This window comes from Rhea pennata, chromosome 12 (assembly GCF_028389875.1).
Source record: "Rhea pennata isolate bPtePen1 chromosome 12, bPtePen1.pri, whole genome shotgun sequence".
NCBI classification, from domain to species: domain Eukaryota; kingdom Metazoa; phylum Chordata; class Aves; order Rheiformes; family Rheidae; genus Rhea; species Rhea pennata.
Genome location: NC_084674.1, coordinates 18,519,486 through 18,546,372, shown reverse-complemented (window position 1 = coordinate 18,546,372; position 26,887 = coordinate 18,519,486). Strand labels below are relative to the sequence as shown.

The following is a 26,887-nucleotide window of genomic DNA, read 5'->3' as shown; positions in this document are numbered from 1 at the left end:
AACAACTCATCCTTACCCATGGAAGAAAACCTCTCACAATGTAAGCATTTTTATTTAGCTCCAAGGGAAAAATCACACACATCTAGTAAAATAAGTGGAGATTTAAATAAATTTTATTAGTCGTCTTTGTATAAAGTTGGGTTGGCAATTTTATTTTACATAGTTACAGTTAATAACTCATTAAATTGTTATTTTTAAGATGTCAAGATGCTTAACCTGATGATTGTAAATGAACAATAAGTAATTTTCTGCAGTTCATTTGCTGTCAGTGAAGTAATTAGAATGTCCTGTCCAGTGGGTGAGAACATATATAGGTTCTCTTTTCCAGCACTTGCTTTGCAGCTTTTTTAATACTGTCATCCAGGTTTTCATCTGCATCTGTAAAGGAAACAAAAGGAAAGTTAACTAAAGCACAGTAAACAGCTTTCCTAAGTTTCTTTCAAAAAGGATTTTGGAGTCCAGATACACGCATCCACGCTTCCGTGGCAGGAAATAATTTAAACAAACAGTGCCTTATTCTTACATAGTATTATCTTTAGAGAAGGATTTGTTACTGTCAAATTTTATATTCCTCCTCATAGCTTCAGGGCTCTTGTGCTTCTTTTTAAAAAGAAGCACAGTGGTTTATCTATGTGAAAGAGAAGAGACAGTTCATACACAACAGGCACCAGTTCTGTTCCTCATCCCAGTTAAAAGTCAGAGCAAAACTATTCTGTTGGTCACAACATAAAATACTTCATTTTGTTTCGAGCCTGTGAAAGCTGTAAGAGTAGAGTAGTTCATAGAACTTACATTTTTCTAATTGAGCTATGGCATAATTATTCTTGAAATACGCTTCTGTGCAGAAGATATTTGTAAGAAGCACCTGAGAAAAGAGTAATAAAATTCAACTAAAGAATAGTTCCTTGATTTCTGTATACAAAATAATGTAGTAAAAATATAGTAGTTTAAGCTTCTGAAAGTTTTTTTTTCATTTTTTCCTTTTGGTGTGGAACTTTGTGATCTATTAATATATGCTGCAAGTTTTAACACCTGTAACTTTTTCCTCACAGCTACAAGTTCTCAGAGTTGGGATGACTCCCTCACTGAAAACTGATGAGAAGCCATTCTCGGTAATAAATCTAGAAGAGCTTAAACATACATACAAAATCTGAAGTGTCAAGACCACTGAAGACTGAGTAGTAAAACAGTGATAAAACAGTAAAACTAATCAGTTTGGATGTCACACACTTAATTGTAGCAAATGTATTTATCCTACATAACTAACCTAATTCTTACCACAAAATTTTGAGCTACAAGGCAGTTACCACATCAGATGCCCTTGTTTCTCTGTCAGTGCCATATTTATTAATGATAATTTGGAAAGATCATTTGGAAAGAATTGGATGGTGTTAGCAAGTTTAAGAGAACAAATACAACTTCATAAAGTAAGTAAGTAGGGGTGTTCGTTTTAAAATCTTTTAAATACTATGACACCATGCAAATTCAAAGGTTCAGAGAACCTGTGAAGGAATTGCTGTAGTTACTGTACTCTTGCACCGATCAATTTAGAAATGTTTGCTGCAGACTGTTTTATGGGAGACGGATTAAATTCTTCACAACACAGACTGTAGTTTTAAGTATAACAAAAGGTATGTCTCACTGAGGCTTTGCAAAGTCTGAGACATTAGCATGCGACGCCTGACAAATTACAGCACTGTTTCAGGAGAGCATCATGATCATGCAGCACAGAATGCAACAAGCACACTTCAGCATTGAGGGGACTGTAGGCTAGTCAAGTTGAAAGCAAGCAGCTGGGTAAAGACTTATGAAATGTATGTAGGCTGTAATGTCTCACGGAAGAATGAGAGGGTGGTAAGTGCGTGCCAAACTTTTGATACTAAACTCTTACTTAGCAAGAAAAAAACAGTAATAAATACTTATTGTTAAGCTTCATGATCTATGGGGTGTAGGCTTTAAATGGGTATAGATGATATTAAAGTGCACTTACTTCATGGTCGTGATTTCTTAGACCAATACTGATAGACCGGCTAGCTCTGGAAATAGCTGCTGTCATTGCATATAAATTAATAACGATATCTGCCACTCTCTTCAGAATCAGCTGCTCATCCACTATTGTCTATAAGAGTAAAAATGATTAACTTGTATTTTATCAATTTAAACTTTTATCAAACTTTTTTCATACTCTGCGTTTAGACTCCTGTTTACTTAGCATAGCCAGTTAAGTTGTTACATAGAACTTTTATGCTCACTATCTGTATCAGCAAGTTTTGGATTAACCAGGCTCCACCTTTTAACCCTTTCTCTGGCAGTAGCCAACAGTAAAGTTGCTGTGCCATCAAACCACTTTGGTACGTGCTAAAACTACTCAAGCTGAAGTACCAAAATTACTCAGTAAATCTTTATAAAAATCTACTAGGTAGGTTAGAATAGTGCAGGGCCTAGTCTGATAAGCATTCTCAGAACACATCAAATAACTACCCTAAATCATGAAAATCCAGGATACTAGTCCCTCCTACTGCAGCTGTTCCACTTTGCATGGCATAGATTCATTTGCTCTAAAATGAATGAATAAATATAATTCAAAAATTAGTGACATACCATTTGGAAACAAGGAAATGAGTTCCAATGACTACTTACTTACAGTGAAATACTTAAAATTTTCACTGGAACAGGGAGGATTTCTGCTGTTCTTGATTGGGTGGTTTGTTTTTGTTTTGTTTTTCTAAACACAGGTTCCATCACATCAAGTGAGTATATAATTTCCATCTATTTTCTCATGATCAATTGAAATGAATTGTGCAAAGGAATTCGTAGATTTTGCCATCCCCATATAGCCCACTCTAGATGCTAGTGAGACCAGTTTGGTTGGTAAAAACTATTCAATATCAAAGATTAAAAAAAAAAAAAAAATTCCTTACCTTGCCAAACCTGCTTAGCAGGCCTTTCACTGATGTTCCAAAATAATGAATGTTTTCCTCAAGTTTCTGGCCACTTGCCTATAAAAGCAGAAAATACATACTCAAAATATTCAGTACATTTAAACAATTTTCCTAAGGAAAAAAATCCACCTTAAAACAGGACATTCAGCTGAATACCGAGCATGTACAGGGAAGTACTTGTGTGCCCTCTCAGAAATGGCAGCTCAGTTTTCTGCTAAAAGCCATTTATAATCAACTTCTTGTAAATGACTAGCATTCCCTTTTAAGGTGATCTTTCACTACATCTTCCCCCCCCCCTTCTCATCTAGAAAGGAGAAAAAGGTTGCCTATTTGTGTAAAAGAAATAGGATTATAAAAATTTCATTCTTTTCTTAGGGAATATCACTGTTTAGATGCATCTCTGATGTCCTGAAGCTCAACTAATACTAGATTTTTCTCTTGGAAAACATTGGTGTATTAATATTGATCTAGTCTGTTGCTTAGAGCCACCTAAGGCACTTTCCTCCCTTTATATATTATGCATTAGATTTTTCTAAATTTTACTTTAGATTACTTTTCAGTAAAATCTTTATAAAAGTAAACACTCCTGAAAGTTCTTACGTAACTTTTATTTACATACAACAAACAATGCTCATTTTAAGTGCTGCAGGTTATAAAAATCCTGAGAATCACGATTATCTGGCACTACTGGGTAAATTCATTAATATTCTCTAATTCTGGCAATAAGTAGTGTCATATTTAGTTTTTAATAATTAAGAATTTTAATAATTCATTATGATGGTTCCTGTAGCCTGAATGCACGTGTGTGTGTGTTTGAAGCTGTTTAGAGGAAATGCTTGGAATATCTGATCTAGAAAACAGGTATACCAAAAGAACAGTAGAAATCATTATACAGCTTTTCAGATTACTAACAAATTTTCATAGGAAGAACACACCTTAGCCTTTCTGTTATCAGATCATTTGTCATTGGTCATATAAACTATTTATTAAGTAGCAAGTATTTTTGTAGTTCACAGAAATTCTTACCTAGAACCACACTACTATTAAACAAGAAAAACAAGTTTCTGCAGCAAGTAGAACACATGAGCTACTGCTAGCAAATAAGAGTTAGGAGAAATTTTCTTACTTCATGTTCCTGCTATTTTCAAGCTAGGATTTGGGGAGAGCCTTATGCTTGACTGAGAGCCATTTGTAGAAGGGCACACAGAGCGCAGGAATGACAGACAGCAAAAATCAAAGACTGAATTTCTGCTGAGAAACACAGTTGAAGCTGTGGTTTTGTAACAGAGCTTATGAAGCAGCTGACCATTAAAAGAAAGACTTCAGTACTATGAAGCTTAATTTATATAAATTATAAATTACTAAAGTGGATATAAACCTGGGTTTGGTATAAATACCTATATTTAGTCTTTATTTTACCGTGATATACATCCACGTAATATCCATAACTAAGTACGTACTTACTTACTCCTGAAATACTATAGAGAGCTGCTTAACTTTGTAAATCTCAATTCTTAAACATACACGTTTTGCATAAACAGTATATAATGTTGTGATGAACAGTACAGGGAATCAGATATCACAGACAGTGTTGGAATCTCATGAAAAAGCACTGTATTTCTCCTCACTTACCTCAAGACTGGGATGCACTACTCCACGTTCACCAACTAGCCCATAATCCACTTTTCTGCCCATCATGTCCCGGAATTTGCTTAAAAACTCTTCTAGTGCCACTCCTACATTTCCTTTCCTGATTTCCCTAAAATTTTGGGTAGTCAACAGCTGTTAAAGGACATTCATTTCCCTATCTTCTTGCACACAAGCATCAGTAACAGAAAATTAAGAAAGGGAGGGAACCTCTTACAAACTACGGTCAGAGACGCTAATATGAACTCTCCTAGTGACCTGAAACGTTTAATTGGCTGTAATAAGGCTCATCCCAGGATGCCTTGCTTAACTTTAATTTCCTTCAGAGTGCAGAGCACTGTTTGCTTGTATTCACAGTATGGCCAATTCAGCACAAAAGTTCCCTCACGAGTCTTTCAGGAATACAGGAATGCCAGGCAGAATTTTCAGAATGATCTAGGAGAGGGGCCTGGCTGTACGTTAACATTTGAAGGCAGCAACATCTATATGAGCATTTCTGATTCTCATTTCTTAATGATTCTGCTCCATACTGGGGCAGGAGGAGAACCAGTGGCCTTCAGATTCTTTTAAGAGTAGATTCCCCCCTCGCCATGCTGGGTTTTGTTGAATTGCAGACCAGTACAGCCAAAACTTAATACAATACTTCAACCAAAAACTTCATTGGAAGTTCCAAAAAACAAGTGAAATTCTAAATGCCTTGCCAAAATGCTGTGATCAATATCTGCAGTCTGTTAATCTTGCAGTCTTTTTGATTCAGTCACAATATGAAGCAAGGAGACCAACTATATAGCCTTAAAAACATGCAACTTGCTGCGCTACTGAATAGCCAATTTTTTTCTCAAAAGTCCCCAGCTAAATTATGAAGAGACCAGTGTAGCTACCTGATACGTATGATACAGCTGTTTTACCAATAAACTTTGGACTTACAAAGTTTATTTACAGGTCTTGTAAGGAAGACTTTTATACCAACTGGTATAAAATACAATTGAATAAAATTTCTAAATATTTGAAACACTATCAAGTAAAAAAAGAAAAAAAAAAGTATCTGTACCTTGAAAAGCCTTTTGGAAAGGGTAACAGATTTAGAAATACTGCAGCTTTTTTTCCTACACAATTATCCTCTTATCTGTTGTTAGTTAAACAATTATCAGATTGTGTTTAATTTGTTAAGGGTATTAGTAGTAAGTAAGAATATACATACTTAATTTTTTCAGTTAAGATTTTGCCTGCGTACTGCATACCCGTCAAAGCAATATACAATCGCAAAATTTCGTTTGTTCCCTGTAAAAAACACAATATAAAGATATAAAGTGGAGTCAGTATCAGGTACAAAGTATTTTTAGTATTCCAAAAACCTGTGTACACTATGCTAGTATTTTCTGTCTTTTTTTCCAAAATAGCTTTTAATGGCTAAATACCTTACGTTCTGTGCTTTGCCTTGAAATATTGTAAAATGCTTTTGGACTTGTAAGATAAAGTTCTTTTGGAGAGATCTGTGTAAGACAAAGGATGACCATTACCTGTACCGAAAACAAGCATAGGTAGAAGCTACACTCCCGGGTTAGTGCACCTGAAGTGGTAACAAAAGCTTGGGAGGTAGAACACACATGGCTGGAGAGGCTTGTGGATATTGGAAGCAGGCCACAAACACTGTATTTATTTGAAGTGTATATATAGTTTTGAAGAGTTCTTTGCTTAACTACTATGCCATAATTTAATGAATGCTTTCCAAGCAAGTCTGTGGCCTCTCTTCCCATTCTATTTTTCTAGTATTCAAAGATTACTCTTCATCCAGCCATAAACATTTGCTGCCTTCTGCTACAGTGTAACTGAATTGTAAAATTCTAACTTCATTTAACTGTGCAAAGGTTGAGTCTCTCATTATTAGACATAAATATGTAGTGTGAAGAAAGAAAAAGATTCAGTATATTTTCAGTAAAAATTAAGGTTGGATTGTTTTATTAAAAGAACATTTTAAATAAATGTAAAACTGCCTATTTGGAAGGTGAAAAGCAGACTAGGAAATTGAAGCGATACTGTACAATTAGATGTCTGAGAATCCGTTATACAATTGATTGTTTTAGTACGCATGGCTGAAAAATAAAGATCAAAACACAGAAAGCAGGTTACAGACGGAAAGCGTCCTGAGGTATTAGATCAGCCAAAAGTGTAATGCTGTAGTGACAGGCGAAGTCAAAGAGGCTACAGTTTCAAGAAGAAGTATTCTCTGTCGGTAAGAGAAAGCAAGAAGTTTCGGAGGGCACAAACACAGCACATTCTATTTATTTTTGTGGCTAGAAAACAGAAGCAGATCCTGGACAGCTGCCTTTTCTAGTCCCTTGTATTCTGTCTTCAGCTGGAGCAAACAGTGCAGTTTATCTGACATGTCTGCAAGTCCCTCTGAATAGACTGAGATCAACAATAAGGGAAGTGCTCAGTCTGCTTGTTTTAGCAGAGGAGAACCTTTACATAACTACTTGGGATTAGACAGAAAAACAAACTGAATTGCAGGAATTCTGATGGAACTGTTGTTTTTTGTTATTTTGTTTTTTTAATTATTAAAGACATTTCCTACAATTTGCCCACTGTAAAAGGTCTTCTGTACTTCAAGTCTAGAAAAGGCTCCTTGTATCTGGTTTTGATTTCACTATCCAGTGTCTATCAAATTCATAAACATACCAGTCCCCACATGATCACTTGGTTAGTTTTGTTTTAATCAATACTAGAATTAACTTTTCCTAGTTTGTCTGAGATGAAATCACATACATTTGCAAGAACAGCTAATGAATGGTATATATAATGGTATATATCAGATCAGTAAGTTAGGTGACTTCTAAATTAATCTTATGTGAGTTTCCTTGCTTCACTTTTAAGAAGCCCTATTAGAGAAAGCCATCTAAAAATTAAAATTTTGCCTGTACATCTTGCCATTTCCCATCTCATACATTAGTATGGACACATGAGAATAAAGCAGGAAAAAGATTTCAAAGTCTGCTTTCTACAAAGTGAATAAAAAGCATTCTCTTCAGGCTCTTAACAATACTTCTGTCATGATTCAGCACATGCAATTAGAACTATTTAACAAACTGATGAGCTCCTTTTATCAGGTAAAATAGTTTTAGGCTTTTATGCTAAAGAATAGTTTTATGCTTTTTAATAATAAGATTCCTTTAGTCTGTTCAAAACAACAACAAACCTAAGCCATGAATGAGGATTGTTTTTCTCCTGATAGTGTGTTTAAAATGGCTGCATAGTTTGTTCAAAAGTATCTAAATGTTAAAGAGAGAACTGTATATTTACTAGGTCATATAGTTTGCTCTTCTCAGAGGTAAAGCAGACATCAATTCCTAGTCTAACTCACATTTAGAATCTAACAATTTTCAACTGCAAATGAATAAAGGCCCATTCAAAGGAATACTGCACTGGATTTGTTTCCGGCAAAGTTTACAGAATGAGAGTGGGTTTCAGTTTGTAGTAGAAAAGCATATTCATACTTGCCTCAAAAATCAGAAGTATCCTGGTATCTCTGAGGTAGCGTTCATAGGGGTAATCTCGCATATAGCCGAGGCCTCCTAGAATTTGCAGGGCTTCACTTACACAAGTCCACGCACCTTCAGAACTGAACACCTGCCATAGAGTAGTATTTTAATTACTGTGGTACCCACGTTAAAAATACAGAAAACATTGCTTTGTTATTATATGCCAAGTTAAAATACATGTAAGACTGCATTAAGAAGAACTGTATCTACCTAACACTGCTGTAATATTCTGTAGTGCTTTTACCCCTGGCCTGGTTTAAAGCTTGCCTGAAGTTGTATGCTTATGGCTCAGTATATACCTTGGTCAAACTAGTTGTTTAAAAACCAGTATCTCCTTTCACAGCAAGCCATGAAAACGCCTCTATAAGGAAATGCTCCTAAGTTGTACAAAGCCACAAACTGAAACGTGTAGGTGGTTGTTTTGAGCACTTACATCTCCCTAAATTCGTGGGAACATGAATTCTTTTGGACTGACCACACAGAAAGCTGCAGATCAGCGGGGGGGGAGGGGGGGGGGAGGGGACGGACACTGAAAATCTGTGATTTCTGAAGGGTGCCTTGCCACTCAACCGCACCCCTTGGCCTACGTTACAGAAACGCTTTAAATCGTGATATTCCAGTCGAGAGGGTGGGCCTGACTCTCGCTTGTCTATTCTCTGCCTCCTATATTTTGCAACTGATTCTAAAAGAAAACTAAGACAGACGCTCCTTTGCTGTATCTCCAGCCACAGACCTGGCTAATTATCTAAAGCTACATAAAAGCAGAATTCAGGTGGACCAAAAAATTCCAAACCTGTCGTATCCACAGTTTTTACTTCATATGATGAGAAAAGCCAGAATCTGAGATAACCTAATATCAAGTGGGAAATCAAGCAAATGAGAATGCTGGAGTTCCCCCCCTCCCCCAATTTAGCTCAGTGTTACAAGTCTAAATTAATACTTGAGCCTCTTGGGAACCTATAAGGTAGACTTAAAAAAAGAGAGACGTTTGTATTCACTTAATGCCCTAAACTAGTCTTTCAAAAGAATCAGTTACCTTGACCATGGCTGCCTCCACTGAGCAATCTGGAAACCCCGGCCTGTCCATCATTCCTGCAGTGAGGTAAGCCATACTCTCCATTACATATGCTTTCACAGCCATAAAACTAAACTTTTCCTGTTAAATAGTAATGAAAGTAACAGATGAAAGAGATCATACATTAATTCAGACACAAAATACTAGTCCAGTCTGCCATCATTTTGATACTCAAAAGCACAACTGCAGTTTTAACATCTTATCAAGTACTATTTAAAAGTACTTACTGCAAATCAGTCATGAAAATCTAAAAAACAATTTGATCCATTTATCACTCTAGATACCTAAAAAATTGGTGTATAGAAGCCTGCACTAAAGTTACACAAATTCACGACTTCTAACAATTTATTTTAACCACTAACACCCAGAAGACTCCCAGCATAATCCATCTGCTAGCACCTACTCAAAATGAAGTAATGTTTGCGGTTTTCTGGTTTCTTTTACCTACCTGTATTAATCCAAATTCACTCAGTTTCTTATTGAATTGTTTCCTGGTACAAGCATACTCTGCTGTCATTTCTTAAAAAGAAATAAAGACATCATTTCATCTCAAAGCAGTATACTGTGTCACATCATTCCTGCTGTATGAAAATAAAAATATCTTTCTACTGATTGACAATTTCACACACGTGTAGCCTCACTGCTTCAGAACCAGCAGCTTGTGAAGAACACCCTCAAAATAACTGTGTTGAGAAAATCTGGGAACAGCGTGGCAAAGACTTCTAAGCAAGATGATGAATGTGAGGTGTGAACCGATACTCAGAGAAAACCATGTTTTAGAGCCAATTAATTAATTCTGAGAGATTTTTGTTACTATTTTGGGTAACTACTGTCAGAAGCCAATTTTATTAGTTACCATATCTAAACTTTTGAGTTAGAGGTACTTCAAGCTGGAAGCTTTACGAGAGAATAAATCATGCCTTCTGAAAGCAGTGAGATACACAGATACTTGGTAAGAATGTTTTACATCAAAATCATTTTCAACAGCAATAGCTTTCTGCTATATGAAATGAAAAAGCTTTAGTATCTTACAGGCTTTAACATTTTTTAGTATTTTCAGTATTTAAAGAAGTCAAAACGTTTTATGACTGACAACAGTGAAGTTGCCCAAGACTAGTGTTACTACTTTGAACAAACTGTGATACATACTTCATGCGCATCAGGTTTTTTTGCATGGCATCCAGCAATTTAGAACATTGAATTTTACCCACCTATCAATTTTTTAATCATTCCAGCAGATGCACTGCCCATGCTAAATCTTCCACTGTTTAGGATATTCATGGCAATCTGTGAAGAAAGTTAACTTTTTAGGCAGTGTTGTTGCCACAAAACTTCTCCTGAGGTGAACGTCCTTATGGGTTAGTGTTTTCCCAGACTTCCTTTGTCATCGAAAAACACCTCCTATCCTATGACACTAGTCTTCAAACTAATCAATACAGCATTTAGCATCCCAACAATAATGATTAAGAAACAGGCATTTAAGGTGATCTACTAGATTCAGTTTATTACTTGAAATAGTGGTATAGATACTGATGATCCAGTTACCTGGAAGTAACCCTCGATTCAAATTAGACAACACTGCTGAGGTTCATCAAAGACAGGAATAAGAAAAACAACACACTCTTTAATGTGCTTGCACAGCAGTCAAACATAAAAACCTCCTCTGGAGCTGACCTGTGATAGAGGCTTTCCTGCTTCTCTTCCTCTATATCCTACACATCCGGAGATGCAACTGTAAGAGTTATCCCTTATAAAGCATATTACTATTTCCACTTACTTTCTGCCTGAGGTCGTGTCATTATTCCATTCAGACCTTCTGCCACTCCCCCTAAATTTATTTACTTCGAGCCTACCGCACTCTGCAGATTAAAGACTGCGTCGCCTCCTTTGAGATGACCGCCATTTGGGCAGTTAACGTCACCTCCCAGACTTCACCGCCCTGTTGAACTTGTCTGAATTAGGACAAAACTCCTCTTCTCCCTCCTGGGTGACTCTGCGTATACCTTAAAATTAAGCGCCTGTGCACCGTTATTGATATCTCGTATCAAACTATGATAAATGTACTTGGTGCAAACGCAGAAATGAGCTCAGTGCAGGTACCCAAATGCTAGGATACCTGGACAGGGACCAGATGATGATGATAATCAGTTGCTTCAGGGCAAGTTATATTCCAAACCTGTTTTGGGGGGATACTGTAACAATTCCGCTATCAGTAAACACAGTAATTAATACCTACTCCTGAGTACCTGCTCTCCCCCAAATTCACTATATCCCTTCATCTAAGCGCACCAAAAATAAAAAAAAAGGGCAAGGTAGCTACAGCTTAACCAGAAACAACACGTTTTGAGATAAACGGATCAAATTAAAAGTACTTTTACACTGGGGTGTGTGTGCACTGCAGAACTTCACTGCCTCGCGCCTGGCAGGCTGCATTAGAGAGCCCGGCTCCCTCAGAGCACGGCTGGGAGCAGCCTCGCAGCTTGCTGCCTTCCTGCGCGCTCATGCTGGCCATGACCTCCTGCCTCTGGCAGCACAACTAGCCAAAGGCGCCTGTTCCCCTCGGCCGAAGGAATGCTGTTGTGCAACAGCAGCTCTGCACCACACCTCAAGGCTTGCTGGATTCTGGGAAATGCAAGTTTCAAGGTTCTTCTTGCCCCTTATCATACGTAGACGTGAAACTCTAGTACAGAACGGCCTCATTTTTTTGCCATCTCACCTCTCATTTCTCCTCTCTGGCTGCCAGAGGCTATGAGAACCCTGTAGAAAGGAACAAGGCTGTTCTGCTCTAGAAGAAAGTACAGACAGCTGCTGTGAGATCAGCCATTGTGGAGGAAGCTGGGATGGAGTTACAAGGGAAGGAAGGAGCTTACTATCAGCAAAGACTGAGAGTAACAACCAGAAAGGAGCGGATTAAAAATAGGAGCAAAGCATGTATTACCTGGCATTATACAAAGGGGGAAACTGTCCTAGCAGCTAAAAAATTACATTTATTCTAGATGATTACATTTCTCTTCAGCTTAAAGTACATTATTCAGTTCTGTCTGTTTAATAAATACAAGTGGAAGATAAAATGGGTATGAAAAGGTGAGGTACTGCACTTCAGAGAGCTGGGTTGGAAAGGAAACAACCAGACATTGAGCCCACTGATACAGAAAACATATTAGCTCTATACCTAGAGGAGAAAGTCACTCATGTACATGCTGGTGTCACTGTCGTGACAGGTAAGAAAAGCAGAAATTCTAGTTACAAGCAGAAATGTGGATGTCATTTTACGATTTTTCAGAATTCCACATCCAACAGTGCTCATTTTAATCTGTTACCTGTTCTACACATCTAAGTCAGAGGCTGTAGCATCCGCCCAAGAAAAGCTGTTAAAAATGACTCATTCTTTCCAAATGAGTACATTTCCTCCATTCTGGAGGAAAAAAAGGCGCTTTCTACCTAGAGCAAGTTCAGTGAGGTAAGATCAATCAAGTGCATTCAAAATATATTTTTGGAATATACACAGACATTATCTCTCTCTCTTTCTCTCTCTCAAACAACAATTCACTGTTCTCAAAACTCTGCTGCTGAGTCTTCCAGCACCACACAAGGAAAGAAAACAAGAATGAAATGTATAAAGATGAAATATAGAACCACTGTGTAGGAAAATAAATGCTGAAGTTTCTTAACGAGAAACACAGGGGACTCAGTTCAGTGCCCGAGACAACTAAGAAATACAGTGAAAATTCACTTATCTCACCTTTTAATTTGTGACAATTACCGGAAGAAGAAACTGTAAAAAATCTGTTTTGGTATGTTTATGATATTAAAGGAAACGGTTTCATTTATATAGATCTGGCATTGCCTGCTACAGAAGGAAACAGAAAATTGAGGAAAGCTATTAAGAATTTTGTAAATATGCATGTCAGACTTTGAGAAAAAGGTTACGACAACAAAATGGACAGTGTTGTCTTTACAGGGTTCCACATTTCTCTGATGCAACACCAAGAAACCAATGCTAGGAGCAGCCTTTCATCAGTGTATTCTCAGTATCTGCTGTGCTATCATCCACTCCTGGAAAACCACCTGCCACCCCTGTCTTTTGGCATCCTGGAAAGGGTCTGGACTTTCCCTGACCATTTCCTATCATTTTCATTTCTTTCCTTTCCTTTCTGCTTAGTCTACAATTCTGGCTATAGAGAACAGAAGATGGCATCTCCCTGGTTCACTCCCGAAGTTCAGCTGAGAAAGTCGCTCCTTTTTCTGAAGAGGACTGTGTGTGTTTCCATTAGCTTGAAAAACAAACTTATTATTAACAAACTTAAAATGATCTAATAGCAAAACTTGCTCTATAACTGAAGTATTGAGAAGAAACATACACAAATCTGAGATTCACACTACGCCAGTGAAACTAATTAACACAAAGCATGTAAGGTAAACTGAGAAGTCTGCCCTCTTAATATTGTTCAGTTTGGCAATGTTGATTTTACTAAATAAAGAAATTTCAGTGCAGGAAAAAAAAATCTCTTTCAGGCTTTTAAAATTATCAGTGGCTACTCTTTACTGCTTACCTTAAATCCCCCTCCTACTTCTCCAATAACATTCTCTATGGGCACTTTTGTGTTTTCAAAATGCACTTCACATGCTGAAACACAGAGTAAACAACAGTTGAACTATTACACAGACATATTTAAATGACATTCAGGATGTAACTGGTTGTAACAATAAGCAGTTTTCTGAATGTACTATGTAGGAGGGAACTGCATGTGCTTTGCCAAAGTTAGCATTCTAACTGTAGGTGACCCCAATTAGTGATGTAAAAAATTCAAAATATAACTTATGTATATTGTGTAAACAGAGAAGAATTATAGTCTTGACTCTCTGTTTTACAGAACTGATACAGCAGTCAAATCTGAATGCTAGATGGTAAAACACTACAATCATCAGGAAACTTAAGAACCACCTATGAAAACTCACTCCTAGAGTAATGCCACTTGGTCACTGAGTCTTTTGTGTAACTTCTTTCACTGCAAGATTAGGGAAACTTAAAATGTGTGGAAAGGGATTATACAATACGATTTTTTATTTCAGACCCTGCAGAAGAAAAATTGGGAAAAGAAACATGAAACTTATACAGTTCTATGGAATAGATATTAATTTGCTTGCAAATCCTTCATAGCTAAACAAAATTTAAACATTAAAATATTAAAACAACTTCTGTTGAAGATTCTTACTATTGGATCCTCGAATGCCTAATTTATCCTCAGGTTTCCCATGGGTGACTCCACCAAAATCGCGCTCTACAATGAAAGCAGTAATTTTGTCTTTTGGCTTTCCATCTTTATCAACAACTTCTGTCCTAGCAAATACTGTGAAAATATCAGCGAGGCCACCATTTGATATCCAGACCTGTTTGAGATAGGAAAGAAATAAGTGTATTTATTCTGATTTTGTGAGCACTGCTCTTAAGTGTTTCATAAGAGACATCAACAAAGAATGGAGTGGTGAAAAACTGTTCCTTCTTCCCTTACTTTCTAGCCACTGTTCTGCTACTAGTATTGCCTCTTGTGATGCACTTCCACGAAAAGCTGACATGAAACTAAGTTCTGAGTAACTATTGGTTGTATCATACATTTGAATTAAATTAAATCAGAATATAAAGTGAATTCTCACAAAAACTTGTTTATCTTTTTACTTAATAAATATGAGTGGTACATAGATAATAAAGACTGAGGTCCCACCTTGTTTAATTTCACCTCTGATGAAAAATACTGTGAATCAGGCCACATTTGCCCTCCTCTCCCATAGTTTGGGTTTCTTCACATCATAAACATATGTATCAACAACTACAGAGTAAGTCTGTAATGCAACAAATGCTGTTGAATCCAGTAATCTGTGCACATCTTGAAGAGTGTATTTCTCCATTGTTTCTTCTAGCAATAATGTTCTAAGCAGCCCTATTTCCAATTCACTGCCAAGTTTTCATCCAAAAGTATCTACAAAGTCTTGCACGAGGAAGAATGAAAAGAGTGGGAAATGGTGTCAGGTTTCTTTTTGTCTTTGTAGTCACAGAGGGGGTCTAAATAATACTCCCTGAAAAGTCAAACAGCAGGAGATGGGGACATGGAGAAGGAACTTAAGAGGGGCATTTTCATACCTTTCTCATCAAGAGTTTAGTGAGGGTTATTCCCCAAGCTGAGTGCTTTCTATTCTCGTTAGCCTTAAAATAACATGAATTATCTTTTTGACCTGGTCATTCTTGACTAGCTTGAAATCGCCAGCTCCCAGGCTAGTGCCCAAGCTAGCTTCTTACTTAGCAGAAGCAGTTAATTACAATGCTGCAAAACACAAAAATAGTTTCTATAGAACTTGTAACAGAAAAAAATTGTCCTATTTCCATTTTGTGAGCAAATACCTTGGAGCCATTTAATAAGAAGTATTTCCCATCTTCACTGAGGGTTGCTCTTGTCTGGATGGATGCAGCATCACTTCCACTAAAAGCCAAAAAAAAGTTATTAATGTTTAAATAAACAAACATGCTTTAAAAAACAGAAGTACAGTTTATTGCTTCTTCTCATCCTTTAAAAAGAATGCTTATGGTTGTACTCAATAGTGGTACACAACTTACAGTTCCTAAGTAAGAGGGAAACTTGTTAGATCCAACAGTTCTAAAGAAATCTAGTCAAGTTACCTGAAAGGCCATTGCTGCACATTACACTGAAGACCTGACTAGAACTTCCTGGAATGCAATGTAAGCAACTTCGTTGAGTTGCAATGTGAGCTTATATAAACACATGATGAGCATGTTATCCTAAAACACAGCCAGTTTAAAAGATCTAAGTTGTTCTTCAAAAATTCATACTCTGATTGTACATCCTAAGGAAAAAAAGGTTCAACCCAAATTAAAAATAAATGAACAGGTGCCAGTCTTTATGAATGATCATTTGGACACATATTACAGTAGTTAAATCAGCAGATCAACTGCAACAAGGCAATCAAAAGTTTATGTTCTGTGATTAGAAGCTCAAAGACGCTCTTCAATCACCGCCTTGTTATGTAATTTAACAAGCAGCACATTATCTCCCCTTTGAAAGAATTTTCATTGTTTAGAACTCAAAAAATTAAAATACCATAAAATACCCTAAAATACCAATCTGGGGGTTTCAGCTGAAGAGATTCGGTAATTTGTTTGAACAACTAGATCTCAGCTAGTATTTTAATAGAGTTAGACTTCTAAAAGTGAACTCCAAAAACAATTGCTTCTGTGCGCTAGAACTAAGGTATCTGAGAAGACTGAATTTAAAGATACTAAGACAAATTTTTAAATAATACAGGACTAAATAAAGATATTAAAAGAACTTCAGAGCGTGGTTAGCACTTGTAACTTATGTTACTTCAGAATCACTTGCATGGATCACTGTTAAAATGTCTGTGCTAATGTAAATTTTACCTGCAAATGGAAGAGACTTTAGAGTGTAAGTCAAAAACCTGACTTATGATGACAAATAAAAGCCAACAATAATGCCTGGAAGGTTTCTAATTCATCACAAAAAAAAAAAAAAAGAAAGCACATAAATCAAACGCTCACTGCAAGTCATTCTAGAAGACAAAAGTTCAAAAAAGTTTCAAACTACATGAATTTACAGATAAGTAAGATTCAACATCCAACACTGAAAGCTCTTCAATCAGTTTCTTTAACAATCACCTAGTAAATTACATGACTTCAGATTACATGACTTTAAGTGTACCTTTTTTACAAATATTGACCTATATACTGATGTTGCAGGCACAAAATAGTAAAGATTTGATACAGTAACCAAACAACCACTGTAATTATGTTAAAAAAAATCATTTTAGAGTTGGCATTCCTGAAACTTTTATGATTATAAAACCAGTACCTTCCTGATTCTGTGAGACAGAAAGCTGCAATGTACTCCCCAGATGCCAATTTAGGCAGGTACTTCGCTTTCTGTTCATCAGTGCCAGCAATGAGGATTCCCTAAACAAAGAGATCAGTAGGAAACTTTTCAGCAATCAAAATGTGCAAGAAGAAATTAAGCTGCCAAGCTATACCAAGTTCAGGAAGTTCAATTTGCAGATTATCTGACATAACCAGGTAATATTAAGAGAGCTTAATAAACAGCATCTGATTTAATTTAATGTCTGGTAAGATAATACTTATCAGACATTAAAATATGTTCAAGTTATCACACACTTGTTCAAACACCCATAGGAAATGGCTAATTATTAAGACAGCCTTCTAGGGTGGGTTTCACTACATGAACACTCTAACTGAAAACTCACTTGTTGCTCTGAAAGGCATGGGCAATGAGATAGGCCCTCCTTTATAATTTGTTATACCTTCATTACTATTGCTAGTGACTTTATTTAAATAAACCAAAGTTCCCAAACAGAGTATAGAAGATATTATTTACTCGGCTGGCAACTTATTTCATTACATAAGCTTTCAACAACTTCTTGTGAGAAGTGCACTTTCATTACCTCTGATTGTACACAGCTGCTTTTTTTTTTTTTTTTTTTTTTGTAAGCAACAGGTTTCTTGTGAAGGACAAGCAAAAAACAAAAAATACATGATCAAGCTAAATAATCATTTGTTAAATAGTGAAGATACAGATTCTCAACAAAATAAGGAAGGATTAACCAACTGCACCAAACTGGCCACAGCAGGAAAACAATAGTAATTACATCTCATACAGCACTTTTCATTCAAGAGTGCTCTACAGATCAATTCAGCTCACTATCACTGTTCTATAAATGGGGAAACTATAAGCTAAGGTAAGGAATACATCTTCTTAATTGGCCTCAACTGCTCAATTCTATAAAGATTTTCTGTTATTAGGAAGAACTTAGCAATTCCAAGTTTCAGAATACTACTATCATCCATGACACAAAACGCACTATGAAGAAAGATGCTTAAGGCTATATTATACTTTAAAAAACTAGCTAAAAAAAATCACATGCTAGCTATAACATGTTGATCTTGGATAAGCTTTGTCTAAGCTCCCTCAATATCCATCCTCTTTCACCTAGAAAAAGTTGTACCCTTTTAAACTCTCTGTATGGCAGTGCCACCTTCATTTTAGTTCTCCTTATGTTTTATTGTTTTCAGTATTTCTTCCAGCTACTTTTATCAAGCTTGTTAAATTTACAAAACTTCAGATCATTTAAAGAACTGGATAAACCATTGCCTTGAATATTCATATTCAATCTTTATGCTGCAGGACCACTAGCAGAAAGTGTTAGGCACACTCTAACAACCCACCTGAAGTCACTCCACCTGATTTATGCTTCACAGGTAATTCTTATTTGTTATTAGTTACCACACCTGCACACTGTATTTAAGCAAACTTCACCTCACATTTTTTTTTTTTTTTATGTAAGCATAGAACTACTTGATATGAAAGAAGAACATTACCTTCAGCCCAATAGCTTGATGAGCTGCCAGCGTAACTGCTATAGATCCATCTAAAGAAGTGATCTCTCCCAGACGTGCGTACATGGTATTTGACAGACCAAGACCACCTGGAAAAAATACTGCTTTTTATTCATATAATTCTAAGTAGCAGCCTTAGAATTTAACCCCTTCCTGCCCCTTCTCCCTCAAAAAAACCTTTCGAGTATACCAGTAATACAAGGCTATTAACTGGGGAATGCTTCAGTATAGGCTTTCCAATACTGGATACATTCTGTCCACAAATAAATACTATGTTGCAGCAGTTGTTCCAGAATAATGCATTTTGAAAATAGTGACTCTTTTCTGTAAGCATGACCTGTTCTGAAGTGGAAATTTCAGTTCTATTCATAAAGCAGATGTGTTTGTTCATGTGTGGATATGCACACATAGCAAATACACCATAATCCATCAAATGGTAGAAATCAGACTTGTTTAAATAGTCTATATGAGAAAATGGTAAAATGTTTGGTATAAAAATTAATTTTTTTCTAAATTTTTATGCTAATGGAAAGAAAGCTGGATTTTTATGATGTTTCCATTCTATCTTACAAAACCAGACAATTAATCCATCCATCCATACATACATATATGTATATATGTATACACACACACAGCTTTGTAGCTGACCAGCTGCAGACAAAGCAGCAGAGAGCAGGGCCTGACATGTCTCAGGACAGCGCTGGCTCCTCAAAGCCAAATGGCAGCAGCCAGACAAAACCCAGCTTCATGGAAACAGGGCAGAAAATATCTTATGCCAGTTCTGTTGCCTTGGACAGTTTCCCATTCAAGCTTCTGAACTGGTATTAAGGGAGGATAAAATACAGTATTTCAGAAACATCTTTAATCCGAAAGCATGAATATATCAAGAAAGGAACCTGACACCAAAAAACACCTTTTGAGGATATTTTATGATCTGCAAATACAGAGACTTTATTTGTAAGGAGCTTGAAAAGAACAGAAATAGGATAAATCAGAGGTACATGTGTATAGATCTAATATGGAAAGACTTTGTATTTTCAGCTCTAGGACCCTCCAATGTCTGCATAATTTAATAAAATCTTATATATTACTGCTGAATAAACAATTTTATTTAATCCAGATAAACTTTTATCTAGGTTAATAATTTTCTACTTTGGGTAGTTGTGTAAGTGAGGATAATGAACAGCTTATTTCAGCAGATTTCTCAACAGTGCTACTTTTTTCTGTGTATTGAGCAAGTGCAACAACAAGCTCAGCTACAGCCTCCCCTATACCATCAGTTTAAATCACTGCCTCTTATATCCGCCTTTCCCTCACAGCATGCTTATTATGTTAGTTAAAATGTACACTCCTTCAATCTATATACACTTTCCTACTTCTGTTCTCCTTTCTAAGAGGGGTTGGGACAAGAACCCAGCTTGGAGACTGCTGCTGACAGGCAAAGTAATTTAAGTGGGGTCACTGTTAGAGAATGGTACATGGTTTACATGAGTTCCTATTTTCCCATTAGGGTTTTTGCATTTTAACGCCTCTAGCAATCATGCCACTATTACAAACTGTTAAGAAAAATACCATGGAAAGAAAGCAGCACTGAATGTGTGACTGAAGAGCTTTAAAACAAAACAAATACCACCAACAAAAGTATAGCAGATTTAAAGTACAAGAAAATGTGAACTAGCTTCATTAGAAATGTATTAACTATAGTGCAGTGGAAAGTAGTTTGCTTATAAGGTGACTGCTTTCCATCTTTTGACTTTTGTCCAGCACAAATGATTACAAGACCACAGGACTATGAAACTGCTAATCAAAGTTAAGTTAGCAGATCAGCTAGCCTATGTTAACTTCATTTATTTTCCAGAATCACATCTTTCTCCTCCCAGGACATTATCCTGAATAAAAAAACCTTGATGTGAGCTTGCAAATCTCTTTTCTATCTTACTCTCCTATCACCCTTGCCTAGCTCTGAATACCCATGACAAACACCCATTTCAAATGCACTTCAAATGTAATTAATCAACAGAGATTACATCATGTTACAGTACACGTAAGTTGTCAAATATACTTTAATGAATTTGTATAGAAATGTAAGGACTGGAATCTGTGCAGCACAGCAACGCCACTTACGTTGCTTAATACAATAAATAAGAGCAACAGAAATGCTACGAAAAATAGTATGTTGCTTTAACACAAAGTAAATATTGAAGTGTCTCCAGCTTCAAATCATACTATTACAGTCACTGAAACAAATATATTACATTCCACATTACATTTCTCAAAAATGAGGTATCCCCCAACTGAAACTAGTTTCTGCAAATGATCAAAAACTATCTTCCAGTGAACTCCTCTTTTTAAAATAGGCTTAACAACAGAAAAGATTTGAAGATCTCATTTCTTACTTTATGTATTTTATGTTATATTTTAGTTTCAATCCCAAATTCTCTTTATCAATATGAACATGATTAACATTTTCTTCAAAGTTCCTCTGTAAATTAGGAGTTAATCCTCAAAGGAACTAATGTCTCAGATCTCAGTTAGCATTATTATATCCTACAAGACATAAGCTTAAGTTAAGACATTAGACATAAGTTCAGTATTGCATAGGAAAGTTTTTATACAAAAGCTATCCTTTTAATAAATATAAATTAAATTTTATACTTCTAGATGGTCCAACACATTCCTGGCTGACAATGACAGGTGACAGTTTTAATAAATTAGTTCCATGAGACACTGCAGTTCACCTGGCTATACTTTTTAATGAATTACAATTTTAGGAATCACCAGCTATTGCTGCAAGTCCCACAGTCCCTCTACTGCATCCAAGAAAACGAACAAAAAGGAAAACGCTATGCCGAGGAGGATTTACGCCATCTAAATTTAGTTATCTAAGCAGATTTAGTTATATAACTAGCACCTAAGCTAGGAGTACATGTAGCTCTCCACACAGCTAATGGACATTCTTGCTGCTTAAATCTCTTTGTTACAAACTCAAGAGGAAGCCTGGGCTCCTAACTCAGTCATCCAACTTAAATGATTAAATATAGATTAGTATAGACATTTTGTAAGACCCCAAATTGCACTACTTATTAAAGAAGGACCAGAAGACTATAGAGTTATTCTTTTGTGATCTTTTACTTACCATATTCCTCTGGAATCTGCATGCCAAAGAGACCCAGGTTCTTCAGTCCTTTTAAAGTTTCAGGTGGGATTTTTGCATCTCGATCAATTTTCTTAGAGTCCACTAAAAATATAGATGGTTTTATAACTTAAAAGCTTGTTTCTTAGTACAGAGGAAAAGATAAAATGTCAGAGACTGCAGCATTCTCAAATCAGAGTCAAGGTCACTAAATGCTACAAGACAGCAGCAGTACACCTCTAACCTAGCTATCAGTTTGAGAGCCCAAAACTGAAGAAAGACTAAATAAAGAACAATAGAAAAGGGGGCTGTTGGACACAGCTTCCTTCCATAAGTTTTTTCCTGTAGTCTTCTGAAGCATCTTTAGTACAGACACAGTGCTTGTTGCACCAGACACAGACATTACTTCCCATCCTTAAGTTCACAAAAATCACTCCGAAGTTTAGTCTGTTCTTACACTGTCCTGTTGCCTCCATCCCCTTGCTGCTAGAGAAGTCTCAATCCCTAAACTAGCTACTGTAAGATTAATAATACACTAGGCTGGTTGGTGGCTGAAGACACTGTGACATGGAACCAATGCACCACCTAAGAAACACACCCTTTTACTTGATCAAAGTCAAAACACAGAGCCAACTGGAAAGTCCCAAGAACATTGGTTACGGCTGTAAAGTTATGTCATACAAGAGAAAAGAACTTGGAAGTGGGAAATTTTTTCCCACTGTTTTTTATTCCATTAACTCTTGAAATATTTGAAAATAAATAACTCTGTAGAAGCAAGGGCACTTGCCTAAAGAAACTTTCATATTCACCAGCCAAATGATTCTGCAACTTCTATACAAAACTTCACGGTGAAAGGCAACTAAAAGCCCTGATGCTTTTTAAAGAGAAGTTATTCAGAAAGAAAACACATTTTAATTAGACTTTTTTATTATTATTTATTTACATTTAGTAGAAATACATCTGTGGTATACCATTGGCTGCTTTGAGAGAGAAAGGTTTTTCTTCACTTCTCCATCGCGCCCATACAGGCTTATCTGCTGTCTGGAAAATGTCAAGCTTCAGAATGACTTCTGCTGAGATGAATTTCCCTCCCTAGTGCCAAACATATCAAGTTTCTAACTGTTTAGGGCTGTTCCCCTAACCTATTTTTACTACATCCATAAGTTACCCTGAATACCTGAACAAAAATAGCTGAGAATTCAGACAAAGATGAGCAGTTTCCATCATCATCAGTTAAAACTCTGATCTGACGTATATACTCCTTCCTTAAACATCAGCTTTTCTACTCAATTAATTACGTTCCCCAACAGAGCAAAGAATTAAAAATATGACCTGTATAAGTTCTTAATTCACTGACAGTAGTCTGTGAGCAATGTCATACTTTCATACTTAAAATTATCTGGATCTCATTAAATTCTAATCCGTGACAATCACAGGCCTCTTCAAACTCCTGGAGTGTTTGGCAATCCAGACCTACTATCTTTGTCTGCTGGAAATCTGAGATGATACTGTTCAACTGTCTCAGCAATTGCAGTTTTTAAAAACAATTTTCTGCAACTGTTCTTGAATTAGCTTTTATATTGCATCAGTAATAGAAGAAATACCCCATAACCCTAACTGAAATGCATGCAGTTAATATAAGTTTTTCCAGATAGAACCACTACTCTAATGCTGAAAAGATATAACCATCTTTGATTCTTTATAGCTTCTCAAGCAGTCACCTTTTACAAATCTCTATTTAATTTTGCTGCAAAAAAAATTTAGTACAGTAGGAAAGTTAATTTTCATAGACACAAAAAAATCACAGTATATTAGGTGGAAAAAGCTACATGTAACTGAACTATAAACAATTTCAAGTTCCACTTCTATCCTAGAATTCTTTTACTTCCTGTTGGATTTTGTAATTCTTCTTCTTCTGTTTTTTTTGCTGCTGTATAGCAGCACTGTATAAGTGGTAACAAATACATGAAATAACTTAAATATTTAAATTAATCTTATGCAATTACTATAATTAAACCATATTGTAATCACTAGATCAATTCCATGGATAAGAAACTAACAACTGTACCTTCTTCATTGAAGAATTTTTCTATAGGTCCCACAAACTGGTTGATTTCCTCTAGTTCTTCATTGGTAATTTCCGGATAAGGAAAAACTTCTTCCTAAAATAGCATATATATATTTTTTAAAGCATGAATTGTCTAGTTGAAACAAAAGTTTAAGAACATGTGCCTTCCAAATACTAAACTCTCAAAATTTGTGAAAGTTGAGAACTGTGGAATTAGGAATGGAAAGAGCCTTATCTGATGAAATCTATAGGATTCAACTGTACTACATACTGAAACAATCAAAAGACAGTACCTGAGAGAAACATAGCTACAGGAAGAAAGAGAGCTACTGGGATGCAAAAATCCTTGATCAATCATGAATTTTGTCAATGTAATCCCATTTTTAGGGATTAAAAAAAGTTAGTTAATTTTCATTTGCATCTAATTTAATATTGTAATGTTTTCTAAGCTCTTGGAAGCATACAGCACATTCTACCCATTTAATGTTGGAGAACACAGATCAGTGGGTACTGTTCCATATCCCTCCTCACTACCAACCTGGTATGCTGGGTTCTCCTTCACATAACCATTTTGGTCATGACCTGCAAGTATAACCTGATGGCCAAGTATGGCCTTGAATAAATAAATAAAAAATCTCATGCAACTAATACAAGAAGACAAAGACTACAAGATAAGTGTGCTTCTAATTTTTATTGTCCTTCCCCTTCTAAACGGAGGACTGTACATCTACCCAAACAAAACCATTCATCATGCTCCCCAAAACCGCATCAGTTCTAAAAAATCTGGATCTGGAAAAATGCAGTAGTCCACAGAATGGACAGATGAAATTTGCAGAGAAGAAAAGGCATACATGAACTGAGACTTTTTGTGATGGAGTTTGACCATTAATCTTCACAACTCTTTCCCTGACAAGGTCTGTTTTGGTACAACTTATGATTCATCTCATTTTAGTGAACTTTAGTCATGCCTTTTTCTTATTTATTTATCTCCCTAACTCAGTTAAATGCGTATTCCATTCTTTTTTCTGGAGTAACGAGTAGTCTGTCATGTCGGTGTCCCATGGTTTCTCTCGGGACGCGGAAGGGCCCTTACCGCGTACCACCGCGCACGCAGTGGCGCAACGTCTCGTTCCTTGCGGTACAGGCAGACTACGTTACGACCCGGAGCCGCTCGACACCCGGCGCCCAAGGAACGCGAACGGCCGCTGCCGGTTCCGCCGGGGACGTGCTGCGCCCGCACCCGCTGCTGCCGGGGTCAGCTCCGCCCCGGGAAGCAGCGCGGCCGCGGCCCCGGCGGCCCGCCCGGCCGCAGGCTGCCGCCCGGCGCGCACCTCAGGCGGCGCCGCGCCCAACCGCCGGCCGTAACGGTCGCTTCCCCCCTCCCCCCGCCCCCGCCCGCGAGGCGGCCCGCGGGGCGCGCGGCGGGGCGCGCGGCGGCCTCACCTTCCGCAGCCTCCCCAGGAAGAGCTCCTTGGCGAAGGCGGGCCGCGGCGCGGCCGTGCGCAGCTGGCGGCGCAGGGCGGCGGGGAGCGCGGAGCGCGCGGCCCGCAGCAGCCGCAGCCCGCTCATGGCCGCCGGCTGCCGCGCGGCGCCGCCGGGCCACGTGACGGCGCTGCGCCCGCGCCGTGTCAGCGGCGCGGCCCCGCCCCCAGGCGCGGCCGCCAGGGGGAGCCCGCGGCGGGCGGCGGCGGGCGCCATGGGGCCGCCGGCGCCTCGGGGGCCCGCCCCGGCCCGCCTCGGGGGCCCGCCCGCGCCTCGGGGGCCCGCCCCGGCCTTGGCTCCCCCGGAGGGTGCGGCTGGCAAAAGCCCGTTCGCCGCCCGTCGCTTTGTGCTGCCCTTTGCGCAGAGCGCGTGCCAAACGTAAAGCACTGCTACCGCAATCTGAGGGAAATACCATACGGCAAGGACGGTGTCCAGAGCCACGTTTCTCCCTAACTTTCATCCTCCATCTCTCTGGAGGTAGTTTTTATTCAGAACAATTGGCAAAACGATGCAAAATTACTGAAGTAATGAAAAAAACAGTGATTGCTTTCTGTAACAAGCCAGGTCACTAGTCTAGTTTGCTAGGTGCTTAATTTGCATGACCACCCAGTACCTACTGCTCTGCTTTGTAGACAGCTAAGAGTTCTCGCTGACACATTGTTTATGCATCCTAAAACTCATTTACACAAAGGTAAATTAACATTTGAAACATGCCTTTCCCATCTGTTAAAGTACTACTGAAACACTGATGTTAACATTGTCACTTTATAACGTTTGCCCAACTAATGTACATCCAGAATTATTATGCTGTGGCTGTCATAAGAAGTACCTGAAAAAAGAAATAGGCAAATTTTATTAGTGAAAGGAACACTTAATGTGTTCCTCACAGTTTAACAGGCAAACCATCAAGTAGCTCTGTCGTGTTAGATCAAAAGGAAACATGAAATTATCTTATTTTTCTAAGCTTTTTATTTCCTAAAGTATTTTATTTCAAACAATCAAAGTTTATAAACTGCTCTTTGGAACCAAATAAGCTTTTATTTGTCAAGAGACAAAAAGCAGGCCAAATATTGTATTGAAATTAAGCATAATTCTTCATCCATGAAGGACATAACATAAACTCTCAATCTAGCAAACAAGCTGTTACAGTGAAAGTCTGTATGAACACGTGCGGGTAAAGAGCAGCAAGCAAACTGTTTTTTGTATCATACAAAAATGAGAGTGATAGTTGAGTGAAGAAGGGTGACTATAACAAGAATTTGTGGTAACTGCATAAACCACATGAGTATCAATGAATGCAGAAGGGGAATGGGGTAAAAGCCTCCCTACTAAAATTCTATTCTGTTATACTCTTCCTCTACTGCCTGAGAGCAAGGAAAGAGCTGCATCATCTCAGGAACATTTTTTTAGCCCAATAATTTGCTTCACCCTACAGGGGGCATCTGTTTCTCTACTCTCGGATGTGGAAAGAGATGACCCAAAATACAATGAAGTCCTTTTTCACCAGCTTTTCCTTCAAGTTATTTCAAGTCCTCATTGTCAGAGGAATTGTTCAAGCTACCTCC

At 37.5% G+C, this 26,887-nt stretch overlaps 2 protein-coding genes across 3 annotated transcripts in view; one reads left to right on the top strand and one right to left on the bottom strand.

Moving 5' to 3' along the window:
• Nucleotides 1-2,140, top strand: part of CFAP92 (cilia and flagella associated protein 92 (putative)) — a 37,642-nt gene extending 35,502 nt beyond the window's left edge. The window contains exon 17 of the mRNA XM_062585915.1: nucleotides 1,053-2,140. The gene's annotated coding sequence lies outside the window, so the exon portion shown is untranslated. The remainder of the gene's footprint in view (nucleotides 1-1,052) is intronic.
• ACAD9 (acyl-CoA dehydrogenase family member 9) lies at nucleotides 96-25,380 on the bottom strand. 2 transcript variants are annotated; one of them, XM_062586043.1, is made up of 18 exons: nucleotides 25,284-25,380; nucleotides 23,841-23,934; nucleotides 21,776-21,877; nucleotides 18,622-18,728; nucleotides 17,084-17,184; nucleotides 15,601-15,679; nucleotides 14,420-14,594; nucleotides 13,757-13,830; nucleotides 10,415-10,490; nucleotides 9,652-9,722; nucleotides 9,165-9,284; nucleotides 8,088-8,216; nucleotides 5,791-5,870; nucleotides 4,575-4,701; nucleotides 2,922-2,999; nucleotides 1,991-2,119; nucleotides 793-865; nucleotides 96-378 (listed from the first exon to the last, which is right to left on the bottom strand). In XM_062586043.1, exons 3-18 carry the CDS (start codon nucleotides 21,795-21,797, stop codon nucleotides 278-280), a joined length of 1,542 nt encoding a protein of 513 aa, XP_062442027.1. In that variant the 5' UTR covers nucleotides 21,798-21,877; nucleotides 23,841-23,934; nucleotides 25,284-25,380; the 3' UTR covers nucleotides 96-277. The 2 variants fall into 2 exon arrangements, with proteins under 2 accessions (XP_062442027.1, XP_062442028.1); XM_062586044.1 differs by lacking the exons at nucleotides 793-865; nucleotides 23,841-23,934; nucleotides 25,284-25,380 and having other exon boundaries at nucleotides 21,776-21,873.
• Nucleotides 25,381-26,887: the final 1,507 nt, after the last annotated feature.